At 38.2% G+C, this 14,851-nt stretch overlaps 1 protein-coding gene across 2 annotated transcripts; it reads right to left on the bottom strand.

The window, feature by feature from the left end:
• Positions 1-10,027: 10,027 nt before the first annotated feature.
• On the bottom strand, positions 10,028-14,543 carry LOC136665985 (rhamnose-binding lectin-like). Of its 2 annotated transcripts, XM_066643905.1 has the most exons (12): positions 14,416-14,538; positions 14,232-14,322; positions 13,941-13,976; positions 13,501-13,545; positions 13,272-13,401; positions 12,888-12,997; positions 12,744-12,788; positions 12,255-12,390; positions 12,052-12,161; positions 11,240-11,284; positions 10,570-10,705; positions 10,030-10,472 (listed from the first exon to the last, which is right to left on the bottom strand). In XM_066643905.1, the coding sequence occupies exons 2-12, from the start codon at positions 14,260-14,262 to the stop codon at positions 10,364-10,366; spliced, it is 933 nt and encodes a 310-aa protein (XP_066500002.1). In that variant the 5' UTR covers positions 14,263-14,322; positions 14,416-14,538; the 3' UTR covers positions 10,030-10,363. The 2 variants fall into 2 exon arrangements, with proteins under 2 accessions (XP_066500003.1, XP_066500002.1); XM_066643906.1 differs by lacking the exons at positions 13,272-13,401; positions 13,501-13,545 and having other exon boundaries at positions 10,028-10,472; positions 14,416-14,543.
• Between the last annotated feature and the right edge of the window lie 308 nt (positions 14,544-14,851).

Below are 14,851 nucleotides of genomic sequence, written 5' to 3'. Positions count from 1 at the left end.
GGATTTGTGAAGTCAGCTCAACCAGTGAAAGTTGAACTCCGACCAGGAACAAAACCTCCATGGAAGCCTCAGTATCCTTTGAATGAAGAAGCAATCAAAGAGATCGAACCACAAATTGAAGGTCTTGTGAAGGCAGATGTTCTGAAGATAACACAGAATCCGCAGAGTAATACACCTTTGTTGCCTGTGAAGAAGCCAGATAACTCTTATCCTTTAGTACATGATTTGAGAGCAGTAAATGAAGTAGTAGCAGACTTTCCAGCAGAGGTGCCAGATCCACATGTTTTGTTGGCCCAAATTCCTCCGGATGCAAAGTATTTCACAGTATTAGATTTATGTGGTGCATTTTTTAGCGTTCCACTAAGTGTAGAAAGTCAGGGTTTATTTGGGTTTACTTACAAGGGACAATTCTATGAGTATAAGAGATTACCACAGGGATATAAACATAGTCCTCACATTTTCAATAAAGTATTGAAAGATGATTTAGTTGGGGTAGATCAGAAGTTAAAAAGTACTGTCATTCAATACATGGATGATATTCTTCTTAGTGCATCAGGTGAGGAAATAGGTCATAAACTAAGTGTAAGGATGCACAAACGATTGCCAAGTTTTTGTGTAGAGAAGTCATAAGCAGGTGGGGACTTCCAGATCGAATATCCTCAGATAATGGGAAAGAGTTTGTGGATAAAACGGTGAATATAAATTTTGCAAAGAGGTTGAAAATAACATGCAAGAAACAAATCAGAGTAGATCTCCTGAAGAGGAGATTGTCCCTGGTTTGGATGATGCTGATGACTCTGTGTAAATTTCTGATGATGCCAGACATGACACAGCAGATTGTAAACAAGACAAAAAGTTTGGAGAAATTGAATTTCAATATGTCCCAGAAACAGCAGGTCCTATTCCAGAAAGCAGTAATTCCATTTCAAAACAGTTCAGAGACTTGGATCAAGAGAAGAGTCCAAGACCAGTTCGGAAAAAGGTTAGACCTAAACGGTATGAGAACTAAAGAGAATGAAACTTTAAAGAATTTTACTTTTTCAGTGTCGAAAGTTAGTGAGGGGGTAAATGGATCACATCTAACTACACTAGTGCCTTTGATAATTTCAACAACGTCATCACCTTTCAAGACAGTGGTTAAAGCTAAATTAGGTAAAGCAGTTCATCTTCCCTGTAAATGTGGAAGATTTAATACAGGGGGTAATAGTCCTCCTGAGTGGAAAAATAGTCGTGGTGAAAAAGTGGTGTTAACAGGACCTGAAGTTGATCATTTGCCTCATGACCAGAGAAAGTATCTTTTGTTTAATGCCTTTAGGTGGTTCAGAGTTAGAGATGATTGTTCAATTCTTTTACGTAATGTTACATGGGAAGATCAAGGGGAATACACTTGTACTTATTTGGAACCAGAGCTTAAGTTTGTGCCATTTCAAAATGTGTGGAGAGAAGGGTACATAACTCGTACAGTGATAGTGATGATAAAGGACCAGAGTCCTATTGAAGTTTTTACATCTATTAAAAGAGTTCAGGACCAAACCACTATGGCAATAACTTTAAAGGTTACTAAAGAACAAATTAAGCCAATTACTTTAGCTCCAGAAATAAGTAAAGGAAATAATGTAACTAATCGGTATACTACTTTAGATATGCCATTAAAGAAGATGAATAGCACTACACTGCCAATGATGACTTCTGCTTCGGGTACATCTGAATCTAGCACAACTGTTGAAAATGGAAAAATAACAAGATCACATAATGTTGTAAAAGTAACCCAGACTCCAGAACTAATGTCCTTTCCATTGCAGAAGGAAGTAAACATAACACAGGGTCCAGAGTTAAATATGGAGCATGAAGTGAATATCAGTCAAGTGACTTTTGAAGCTAGAAACCCAATGGAAGACATGGATTCAAAGGGTTTAGTAACCACTGAGAAAATCATTTTAGAAGGGCAGAGAGAGTTTTTTGATTCTGACTGGACATCTGAAGAAATGACTGACCATTACCATGCATTACAGAAAAGAGAAACAAAATGGAAAGCATATGGATTTGATTCTTCAGTGTTACAAATCACAGACCCATGGGCATCTAGAAATTTATGGTTTCAGCAAATAACCCATTCCGTAAGAATGAGTACGATGTTGACTGGTCCATGTGTGGTGAAAGTTCCATCACCAAGCACATGGCCATCAATTTTAGAGACAATACCAGAACCACTGCATGCTATGTGTCAATCTTATGCTTTATCGTGGTTAATATATCAGCAAAACTCTGAAGAAGATATAATAATGGCTTTATCAGTGCATTTGTTTAGACCTAGATTAAATTGTACTTGGTTGATGAAGTTGCCATATGTGAATTTCCTTAATCAGCATGAAAATATACTGACAGCACGGCCTGATGCGATGGAAGTAAAATCTGTGGAGACTAAAGACTGTTTTTGTTCCAATGATACTCACAATGGACAGGGGATGTTTATGGGAATATCTGATTGTGCTCGTTATAAGATGAATTTTAAAGAGCCTAAACCTAAGGATGTTTTGTTTAAAGTGAATTTTCATACACCAGAGAGCAAACAGAGTAGAACATTAATGGTGCAGTATGACATTTTGCCTGTAAATGTGACTATAGGAAATTTTAAGGATATTTGGTGGGTTTGTGGAGATAAAGCATACATATTTCTACCATATGGATGGACAGGCTGTTGTTATATGGCAACATTAAAGCTTCCTTATGAGGTTTATACTCTCCAAAAAGTTGAAGCAACTGATGAAGGGAATTCTGAAGGTAATTCTGTGAGAAGAAAGAAAAGGGAAATGGCTCAGTTTCATAACTTGGAAGCATATCATTGGAGAATCAGTATAGGAGAAAAATGGGGTATAGGATTATTCCCATGGTATGGTGTGACATTTTTAGCAGATCATATAGATAATATTACGTACACTTTACAAGGGTTTGCTAATGAAACAATAAGAGGGTTTCAGTATTTGTCAAATACTCAAAAAAGTCACAGATTAACTTTGTTGAAACATGACATGGCTCTGGATTACATTTTAGCTAAGCAAGGGGGTTTATGTGTAGCTTTGAATCTGACAGGGGATGCCTGTTATACTTTGATTCCGGATAATTCTGATAATATGACTAGTGTTATAGAAGCATTGAAGCATATAAGGGAGGCGTTTGGTCCATCAAAAGGAGCTGGATGGTCTGTGAATGCTTGGTTATTGGAGAAATTAGGACCACTAGGAGCAATGTTGGCTCAAGTTTTTGGAGCAGCTCTTTTAGCAGTGTGTATAATGTTTTGTTTTTGTACACTGTTGTTAACTTGTGCAAAAGCTATGATTTTGAAATGGGTTGGAGTTGTAATGCCTGGAAATCAAGTACAGATGCCATTATTAAGTAGAACCGACTCAGACAAACATGAGGAGGAAATGTTGGAAAACAACCTGGTAGAAAGATATCCATTTTGAATATCCACTTTTATATATTTTTCCATTCACTTATGATATTATCTTTTATTTTGTTAGGTTTATTATTTAGTAATCAAGTATAAAGATTGTAGGATGAAAGTATACACTGTAGCTTATTAAACGTATTAATCCATTAATGTTACTATTATTAAAGTTTAATTTGATGTTTATTTGCATATGTCATTTTTGCAAAAGATACTGGCTGTTGTTTCTTTCTTCCAGAAAGAAAAAGGGGGGAAGAACACTGTAAGGGAGGATGGTTGTTCGAGATTCCTGAAATGCTACAGGGATCCAAAAACTCAAAAGAGGACAATAAAACAGAAGGACTTTGAAAAAGAATTGTGAAGACTTGCTGAAGCTCAATATGTCATCAACATCACATCAGAAGACAAAAATGCTATTGAATTGTTTATTATTAGTAATCTTTGATAGTGATAAACCATTATATGAGTGATATTAAAAATTGTATCAACTGTGTATTATGAAGATTTATAGACTGATGAAATGTAATCTGTGTAAGTGTATTGAAATCTCAGAGTTTTTGTTTGTTTTATCGATGTTAGGGCCAAGGGGTATGTCAGGTAGGGACAGGTCCACTGGAAGGTCCGATGGGTCGACCAGCCTGAATTTGGACATTGGTTTGATTTTATTTTCTGAGATTTTTATATACATATACTTAAGTCAACTCCCTACACATATAGAATAAATTTAATTGGATTGGAGTACAATTTTTTGTGATCGCCGGGCAGAGGGATCGTTGAGGGAATTTTTCCTGTCTAAAATGTTTGAAGGATTTTCAAGAAAGATTGCTGCCGGACAGGTTTTTTCGCCCTCACACTCCATGAAATTTTGTTAAATCATAATGCAAGTGATGTTAAAATTGTGTGTAGGAAGGTATCAATTATTTGTTATGACATTTACATGTATGGGTTGCTTAAATTTTTACGAGACTTTAACAGTCTCGAAGGGAGGAAATTATGAGGTATATTTATCAGATAGCCTCATAAGACAGTATTCAGTGTGTTCAGCCATATGCTCTATGTATGTGCGCCACAGAGAGGAATGTTTAGGATAAGCTGTCAGTGAGAGTAAAAAAACTATAAATTATACCCCTCCCTTAGAGCATGCAAATGTAAACTGTCCTTTATGTTTGCCTTATTTGGAGAGGTGAGAGAAGGATATAGGAAAAGATCATAGAGAGAGGGGGAGAGATGATCGGAGCGCTCAATTGAACACTACTCTCTCACGGGATCCTTAAGAACCCGTAAGACACTGTTTTGGTAAATAAAGATGTATTTACACTTTTAACCGTGTCTGCGGAGATTCTTTTCCATCACCTATCTTCACAACACAGCAAGAGTTAACAACAATACGATTACATGTCAAATGATTAATTCAAATTATTATTAAGACTATAAAATCAGCTTGAAATCAGGATTAATAAATGAAAATTGAGTCTCAATGTAGATTTACTCCTCATCCAATGAGGCATAGATTGGCTGGGGCATTTCAAGAGGCATTTCATCCAGCGGATTTCTCTTGCGACCAGAGGCTGCAGGGTCAAGCTCGATTTACACGTCCGCACTCACCATACTGAATGTAACTTTAACAAAAAGTTTTGATGATCAGACTTCTGATACAGGGAACAATACAACATCTGTGACATTGTGATTAGTGACATTAATAATAGAAAAATGATCACCGCGATAGCCAATTTCAACCCCAATGCTCCCAATTTGCCAAAATAGGAAACCATGCCATCCAGTCATTATTTATACCTGAAAATCCATACAACTCCTCAGTAAAAGTTGTTAACTCCTTCATAGCCTTAGTGAATGACCCGTTTGCTGCTGTGTGATTAGGAATGAAAGTGCAGCAGTGATCACCAAACATGTGACATACACCTCCCTTTTCAGCCAAAATCATTTCTAGGGCAATTCGGTTCTGATACGTCATTTGTGAAGTGTAATGCAACTGTTTCCCCAGAATTCTCAATGTGTCACGAGTCATATTAGCCAGACGTTGTTGATTATACCATATGAAATTTAAACAGTCCACATTTTTGTTGACCGTTACCCATACAAAAATTGACTCAAACCCTGCTGCTATAGGGTTTCGTGCTTTGAATTCATTGGGGACCACCAGTGGAATGCCTATTGCATCTAAGTAAATCAAACAGTCCCCCATGAAATTTCTCTTGGCCCTGTGAATCACCTTTTTAGGTGGAAGGTCAGACAATTTGGATTCAGGAAAAATAAGTGTCGGCTCTGCCAACATGACTAGTGCACGTGTACCTGTCCAATTTGAAGGAGGGGCCGATCTAAGACAACCTCCATTACCACACCGCCAAAATATGTCAGCCCTTGGTCTCCGTTGAGTCACCAACTGTGTGTAACCTGAGGGAGAGAGAGTATACACGTTCTGAAATGTAGTTGTGTAATCAGACCCCAGATGAAACACTTTTTGATTTTGATCACTCGCCTTTGGAGCAACACCCTGGAAAATATTCCACTTCTATCGCGCAAGCACGCAACGGTTAGATACAACACGCATTATGTCTTTTAAGAAGTTTCTGGTGTAACACTCATAGGGAGCGTCCAAATTGTCAACATAATCATCTGGGTTTTCAATCATCCCTGTAGGGGACAACATTAAGAAAGATTTAAGCCATGTGGGACATACACAATGTATAACTGAATAATTGGATGTTTTTGAGCCAGCTGCTAGAGCACAATCTCTAGGACACATATAGCCCCCCTTTATTGACTGATCTAGGATGTCTTCATCCTTATATATTTTAGTTTTATTTCTCTGCAGTAAGCATTCTATCTTTAATGGATCTGGATGCATTGTATTTGGCACAAGTGGAAGCATTGTAAGGAAACCACATAATAATGGGAACTTCCCGAGCACCCATAATACACATAACATGATGAATTTGTGGCTGTAGTAACAGCATATTTGAAAAAGATTTATACCTGATCGTATGGTGTCGCTGGGATAGCCTGAACCTTGAAATTACCCAGTCAATGCTGGTGCCAACAACACCAACCAAATGATTAACCGTTGGTAAACATTCATTCTTGCTTCACGCCGTCACTGTCGTCCCTCTGTAAGGTTGGTGCATTTTTGCAGTGCACCACATGGATCCAGGGTGCGCATCCCTCGACCTTCACCGCAGTTTCAGTAGTCAGCAGGACCTGGAAGGGCCCCAACCACTGTTGATTCTTCCAGTGCTTACGCCGGTGATCCTTTATCACCACCCAGTCTCCTGGTTTCAGAGAGTGTAGCTTCCCCTCCAACGGTTTAGGCAAGGCTGCTGCTGCCTGTGAGTGAACAGAACACAAGATTGTTAGTAATTTCTTACAATAGGACAACATGTGGTCTTCCAAGTGTCCCATGTCGTCCACGTGGCCTGGTGGATCCAAACCCCATCTCGGTGGCCTGCCAAACAAAATTTCAAAAGGTGTTAGACCAGTTTTGGTTCTGTTTCGCATATACATTAACACCAGTGGTAACACCTGCACCCATTTGAGCCCTGTTTCCGCACAACATTTCTGAAGCTTGCTTTTGATTGTTGCATTCTCTCTCTCGACTGCTCCTGCACTCTGTGGATGATATGCACAGTGTAATTTCACATCAATGCCCAATTTCTCTTCTAGCCGAGTGATTGCTGTGCTGAAGAAAGCTGGTCCATTGTCACTCCCAATGCGTTGAGGAACACCCCAACGGGAATAATGTGTTGAATCAAAACTTTGGCCACTGTCTGAGCGTCTTGTTTGCTGGTAGGGAAGCACTCAACCCATTTAGAAAACATATCCACTAGACAATACCTATTCCCCTCGCATTGGTTGAGTTCAGTGAAATCCATTTGCAAATGTTCAAATGGATCATTGGGTGGAGGATGTGCCCCTGGTGTTATTTTAATGTTTCGAGCTGCTTTGTGCTGGGCACATGTGATAAATTTTTCACAAACCCTTTGTGCAAAAATAGTGAACCCATTTGTGTACCACATTTGTTGTACTGCAGATACCATAGCCCCTTTGATGCATGATCTTTCCCATGAGACAATTTTGCAAAATAGGGAAAATAAGCAGAGGGTAGACAAGGCCTACCATCTGAAGCTGGCCACATTCCGTCAAGCAGAACGCTCTGTCTCTGACGCCTGCAATGTTAATTCTGTGTGTGAGAGTGTGAGAGGGTGGAGCTCCGAAACACAGGATTCCTGAAAAAGAGAAAACATTGGATCATTTCCAGCTGCTTTTTTTGCTGCTTTATCTGCAAAAGCATTTCCTCGTGCCACTTCTGAAGTGTCTTTTGTGTGAGCCTGGCATGTAATTACAACAACAGCTTTGGATTGCTTTTAATAATGATGACACTATGATGTGCAATGATGTGCAATGTGTTTCCCTGTAGATGTCAGAAAAACCCGGTAGGACCATATCATTCCAAAATCAAACACACAGGAACATGCATATTTGGAGTCAGTCTAAATATTCACAGTCTTACCCTCAGCCAGTTTTCATGCTTCTGTGAGAGCCACCGATTCAGCTGCTTGAGCTGAGAATGACCCGGACAACCTTCCAGAACACAAACACTCATGCAGAGACACAATAGCCAACTTGGTTCTTTCCACAAGTGTCATGGGATACCACTGTATCCTCCACACACAAACCTCGACGCCCACATAGACTCAGTATATATTAAATACTCAATTTACACATTAAATCCCTAAATCCCTGCCCAGGAGATTAATTGGGCGAAACTTAGAAAGCAAAAATGCACTTTTTTTTCTCTCTGTCTGCACGGAACATCCTAAAGACTACATCTGTAACTTTGGTCTCTGAGGTCTAATTGAAATACATGAAGCTCAAAAGTGGTTGCTCATGAATCTACTAAAAGCTAAATTCTATCCTTGCTACTGTCATCTTTATTCTAGGCATAGCAACATAAGAATCAGTTTGTGTTAATAACAAAAATGTATCTGTTATTTATAAGATTTATCAATCACTTATCTGCTCATGGTCTTGTCCAGATGCTCCATTCCCCTCTCACTCCTCCGTCCCACTCCCCTCATCTCAGTCTGCTGCCTCCACTGTTGTCAGGATCAGTCTCTTATGAAGTGGTCATACAGTCCACAGGAGAAACAACCTGAGTTTTGTCCTGCTGTTCCTTGTCCTAGCTCAGGTCCATGACCATGGTGAAAACCCCTCCGTGGAACTTTACCAGCTACTTGTTTCCACAGAGCCAGCTGAGCCCCTGCCCATTTACACTCTTCCATCTTCTTGCTGTACAAAGTCTTTTCTGCCTGTGCAGCAAAGTTCTCTACATAAGCAATCTGTTTCCACATCAGCATGCAAGTCTCCCATTCGAACTGCTAGCACTCCCCAAAGTTCATGTAGAACTTCATCACGGAGCTTCATGCTCAACGATGTGGTTCCTTTCCTTTTGGGTTGAAGTCTGTTGAAAAATGTGGAAATATTTTTGGAAATATGGTCGAAGAAACTGTTGTCTCTCCGGTCTTTACTGTCTCCCCGACAGCCCCTTCTGCATGCTTCAACTGTTGTTGTAGGCGTGTGGTCAGCGTCGGCTGCTGCAGCTGTGTCAGTAGCACTGGCTGTGCTCTCAACAATGGACAGAGATGCAGGTGGTGGTGGAGGTGGTGCAGGTGAAATCAGTTGAAGACACACGTCCAGGTCCCAGTCAATCTTCGGATGATGACCATACTCAGGACGCACATTTGGAGGAAGCCGGTTCAGAGCCAGACTCTAGCGGACTCTTTCTAAAGGCACCTTACTCAATAGAATGTCCTGCTCTAGGAGCTCGTCAGCTTTGGAAACATAAAATCAACACCTTACTGAAGTTCAATCGGTGTTCCCTCCTGGTGTAATGGGTTGCTTAATCATCAACCTCATCCAACATGGTGACATGTTAGAATTGAGGTGTCACAGCTCCAGGGCTTTGGGTTGTGGGTTTGAGTTCCTACTCTGGGGGATTGTCTGTGAGGAGCTGGGTGTGTCCGCCCTGTGTCGGTGTGGGGTTCTTCTGGGTGCTCTTTTTCCTCTCATGGTTCAAAAACACACATTTGCAGGTGGATTGTCTACTCAAGTGTCCATGGGTGTGTATGAACTTGTTGCCCAGTGAAGGACTGGCACCCCCTCCGAGATTTGTTTCCACTTTACACCTAGTGATTCTGGATAGGCTCTGCAACCAATGCTACCCTCAACAAGACAAGTGGTTACAGACAATGAATTATCAAACTATTACAACTTTAATTTGAGAATAAAAGACCTTTACACAGTTTATATACAGCACACATAGCGGTTAAAACCGAGTAATTATAAATTGCAGGAGTATTTTTCCAATATTTGTCCAAGTTTAGTCTCAGATGCTGGTTACATTTTCTGTTTGTTTTCATATTTATTCTGGTGGCTGGCTGAAAAGGCAATTTATCCAAGTACTTGGTAACAAACAGGTTAACTGAAGAACTCCTGTGTGAAATGAAAATGCAGCAGCATTTGTAGATAGATTCCTTTATTATTCCCACAGCAGAGAATTTCAGTGATACAGCATCAAAAGGGACAGAAAAAAAAAAAAAAATAAGTGAACAGGCTGCGGGTAAAATATTCCAAGTTGTAAAACCTCTAGGCTTTTATATAGGATAGAATTTGTTTGTTTAATCCAGAATTCCATAGTCATAATCATAGACTTGATTTAAATGATCACAGCAAAGAGTCCTTAAATGTCTTAATATATTTTATTGCAATCTCACTAATTATATGAAGGTCATGTGACTCATGCCTTTAAGGCAACCAAATTCTAACACAAAACAGGGAATAGTTTTCTTATTTCAGAAATGATTTAAAGCCCTGTCACTAACCAGAGAATTCATGGACACCTCAGTAAATACAGGAATAGACAACAGTTAGGTATTTGTAAGTGCCAACACAGGGGTCAGTGAATACGTTATTGGTGGCAGAGACTGCACATTTGCTTTTGCCTCCACAACTGTAAACAAAAATAAAGAAATAAAGTGTTAAATATACAGGAAACCAGTAAATGTAGAAGGATATATTTTTACCTTAATGTAATTGATATGATTTACCTATTTTTAACCACAGATAGTGTGTTGTTTGCAAAGCAATGAGTGTTGGTGACCTCATTGCTCGGACGCCCAGCAGAACAAGTGATGGAGTCGGTTCGTCCGTAGTTAGCACTCAGGATATTTAGAACCCCAGAATCTGAAAATGTAAGGTGTCATCACTAGGAAAATTAGGCTGAAGAAACAATTCAGATCAGTTCAAGATGGATAACACATTTAGAAAATACATTTTAATATCAGCTACTATTTGGGACAATAAGGGTCTTTATATGGTTCCTTACACATACGTTTACTAACTATTCATTTATATTGTATTAAAACGACATTATAAAACAGACTTTAATTTATCTTATTACAGAAGGTATTGGACATCAAATTATGTAAAATGCACTCCCAACAATGTATGCAATGAAACAAGTTTTACCATATTTCCTCACACAGTAAACCCTACTCCCAAGGATCACGCTTTGTTTTTGTGGATTTATTTGCACAAATGTAAATGTTAATACTTATCATACATTAAAATGTATAGAGGTGTGTTCTGTGTAGACATTATATTATCAGTTAACAGAAAATCAACATGAGCAGAAGTACCCAAACGTTTACACACAACAGCTGGATGCAGTGTTTTTGATTAAATATCGTATGAAGGTAAAAAGAGGTCTATACAAACCACAGGTGAGCACAGCTGTGTTTCCTTCACAGGTAACATTCGTCTCTGTAGGAAACAATCACTACTTATTATTTAATACACAGTGAATTCATTACATTGTTTTGTCCTTTATACATAGCTGTTAAACTCAGAATGGTCAGAGCCACCCCTACCTTCATATATGTAATTTCTATTGGACTGTTCTTTTAACTAGAAGTGTTAAATTCTCTGTAGAAAATTCAGCATTTAGTGATTCCATACTGCTTTTATTACAATTTTCTTTCTATTACATTTGTTTATATATTTTCCCCCAAATAAAATCTGCAGAGATATTTTTCAGAATTTTGCCCAAGTTCTGTCTGAGATATTGAATTAAATTAAATTTAATTTAATTCAGACATATTCATTGACTGTGATGTTTGAACTTTCTATTCACTCAACACTGACTATTCACACAATTCTCATTTTCTATCTGCTGTTTGTTTGTTTATTTATTTATTTTCCCATTCAGATTTATCTCCTGTTTTGACTGCTTGAAGTTTATGTGACTGATCTCAGACTGTTTGATGCACATTTTGTGGATTTTGTTGAACTCCATACTGTATCCAGTATAATTCGATGTACTATATGCATCTGTGGCATTTGGCTGATGATGTTACATAGAGCAACTTAGTGTTTCAATTATTTTACAGATGTAATTTCTGGATAAAGGATTTGACTGGCAGAGAGTGAAACTGTTTGCAATGAGAAAGACAGTGGTGTTGCTCACTACACTTGCTAACTGCTGTAGGTCACAGTACAACAGAGTATCTGGTAACTACAAGCCAACTTACGTTTAGCCACACAGGTATAGGTCATGGACAGGTATTTATAGGTGCCAACACAGGGATCATAGAACACATCATTTGTTGCAGAGAGAGTGCAGGAGTTCTTCCCTTCACATCTGCACAGAATAAAATTTAACTCATGAACCACATGGAAAAGAATATTGTGTGTAATTATTTCAGGGCCTTATTCTTTGACACAAAACACTCACATCGTTTTAACTGTAGCTAGACTGCTTTTGACATAGCAGTCAGTTTTGGTGATCTCACTGACTGGACGTCCAGCAGAACATGTGGTGGAGTCCCTTCGGCCATACTTAGCAAGCAGGACATTTACAACACTGTCTCCTAAATTTGAATTGTAAGAAAGTAGGACATTTACAGTACTTGCCATTCTTTTCCAGAGAGATTTAATCTTCTGACACTGACAATGTATTAATAGTACTGCCTAGGATTCTTGTTATAGCAAGCTACTCCTCCCCAAGCTGAGAAATGAACAATAGTCTGCCAGACATTTTGATCTCCAGCTGTGTTACTTCTTCCCAGTTTAATCTGTAATTACTGTTCGTTTGCTGAATTTAATACATTTGAAATAAAATAAACTAGAATTTAAGCTGATTCTCTTAAGAGGACATTTTAATTCAGCAAACTATCCTCAGTGTTGATTAGTTATTATAGAACACCAATTATAAAGCTCTCACCGCAGTCCAGTGAAATGTAACTACCCTCACATGACACAATGGAACCTAGAGAAAAAAATCATGAAATACATCTGGTTTGTGAACTCAGTACTAGTTTTATCACAGTGTAATTTAATAGAACACACCTCTCCATAGTTTACTTACGGCCTGTAACGCAGTCGTAGGTCGTGTTGAAGTACTTGTACGTTCCATAACACGGGTCAGGAAGGCCAAGAGTATCAGTCCTAAACTCACATACACTTCGCCCATTGCACCTGTTTCAGACAAATACAGCAGAAGAAATTTACCTGGAGAGTCAAAGACCAATGAGAGAACTTTTCTGGCTGTATACCCATATAGTAAGGGGAAAATATTCTGAATTAACCAAAATTATTTGCATGAATTTTAGACATTTAGCAAGTTTTGAGGTCTCACCCTAAATAGCTTAGGGCCCCAGGAGGAACAAGGGGCCATACATTTTTACATTTGTAGTTGTTTTGTATTGTGTAGAACAGTAAAAGATCTTTATTTTGAAAAAGGAATCATTACATGTCAGAGATGAGTGAAACATTCATTGAACACTGTGTGTTCTGAGTTTCTGAAGCAGGGCGACCAACACTACACACAGTGCTGTCTGTACGGCCATAAATTGCAGACTTCACTCGTATCAGTCCGCTCTCTAAAACCATAGAAATATGGAAATAAACGGGGAGTTAATTATTTACATTAGGACATGATTAATGACCTGATTTTGGTAAAGTTTTAAGTCTGAACTTACCACAACTGAGGCGCTGGTCTGAGCCATAACACGTGATTACATTCTCTGAAATCAATAAATCAGTTTTGAGCAAAATAAGCCTTTGCATTTGTTAAGGGACCCTTACACCTATATCACCACAGTGTTAACAACATTGTTAAATATTTAAAGTAAGTTGTTAGCAGCTAAGCTAGTAAATACAAGAAAATATACAGTATTGTATTGAACAACACAATTTACTCTATTTCTATAAGCCTCAAAATTACATTAAGGAATGGCACAAATTTAAGATTCACTTTAAATATACAGTAGCTGCAGCTCTATCCACAAAAACAATCTACCGGTTTACTGCCTACACCTATTAATAATAATGATACATATTAAATACAACAATATAACTTACATAAAGAAGTATGTAAGATTTAGGTATGTATGATTTAGGTATATATCTTATTCATTACCTGCATAGGTGAGCATTCCCAACACTGCCATCAGAACTGTGAGAGAAAATTAAACATCTCTTTAACTACATTTGAAATGCATCAAAATGTCAGTTTTTAGGGAAATTGTGCCTAATCTCTAGACTGAATTTCTAATTTTAAGTTTTACTCTGCTCTCATGCATGAAGATTCATAAACATTGTCCTAAAGACACCTACTATTGTCTCCATGGAAGTTTTGCATAGTTTAATGTTTAATTTTCCTGTTCATGAGGTGCAAATCCAATAATTATGCTATTCCATGCAAACTTACGGGTGAGTAGAGAGAGCTTCAGGAATAACATGGTGCTGCTGGAGGTGTAAGAAGCTTAAGGTTTGAAGCATTGATAGCCACTGCAGCTTATCTTTATTTATAGGGTACAAATCAATTAAAATTTCCAGAAATTCAGGATTTTACTGCATGAGGAACAACTCATTGTTCTTTTTTATATACTCACAGCTGAATGTGGCACGTAGGGATTTTAGTAAAATTTCATCTGACCACATTTAGCCTATGCCTGGCTGTGAAAACACACACACACACACACACTAGTGATTAGTGATTAGTGAATTCAGCTGACATATACCAGTTAGGGGAATGTGCTTGAAGGAGGAGGAAGCATAGTATGGTAAAAGAACATCATTGGTCACTAAAGTTACAAACAGTCTAAATCTCTTCTCCAAAAGAAAGGGTGAAAATTTGTAACCTTCAATTAAAGAATTGTGTAAAATAAACAGCATTGTACAAGTCCTGGAGATGAAATGAGGTGTATGAAATTAACACCATTTAAAAATTACAATTATAATAGAATAAGGGACAATTATTATAATTATTAAATCCAAAGTCTAAACCAAAAGAAGTCACTAGGATTAAGGTAGAATAAGGACTAGGAA

The sequence above is a fragment of the Hoplias malabaricus genome, chromosome 14, assembly GCF_029633855.1.
Source record: "Hoplias malabaricus isolate fHopMal1 chromosome 14, fHopMal1.hap1, whole genome shotgun sequence".
NCBI classification, from domain to species: Eukaryota; Metazoa; Chordata; class Actinopteri; order Characiformes; family Erythrinidae; genus Hoplias; species Hoplias malabaricus.
Note: the sequence above shows the minus strand (reverse complement) of the source record. Positions and strands in the feature narration are given on the sequence as shown.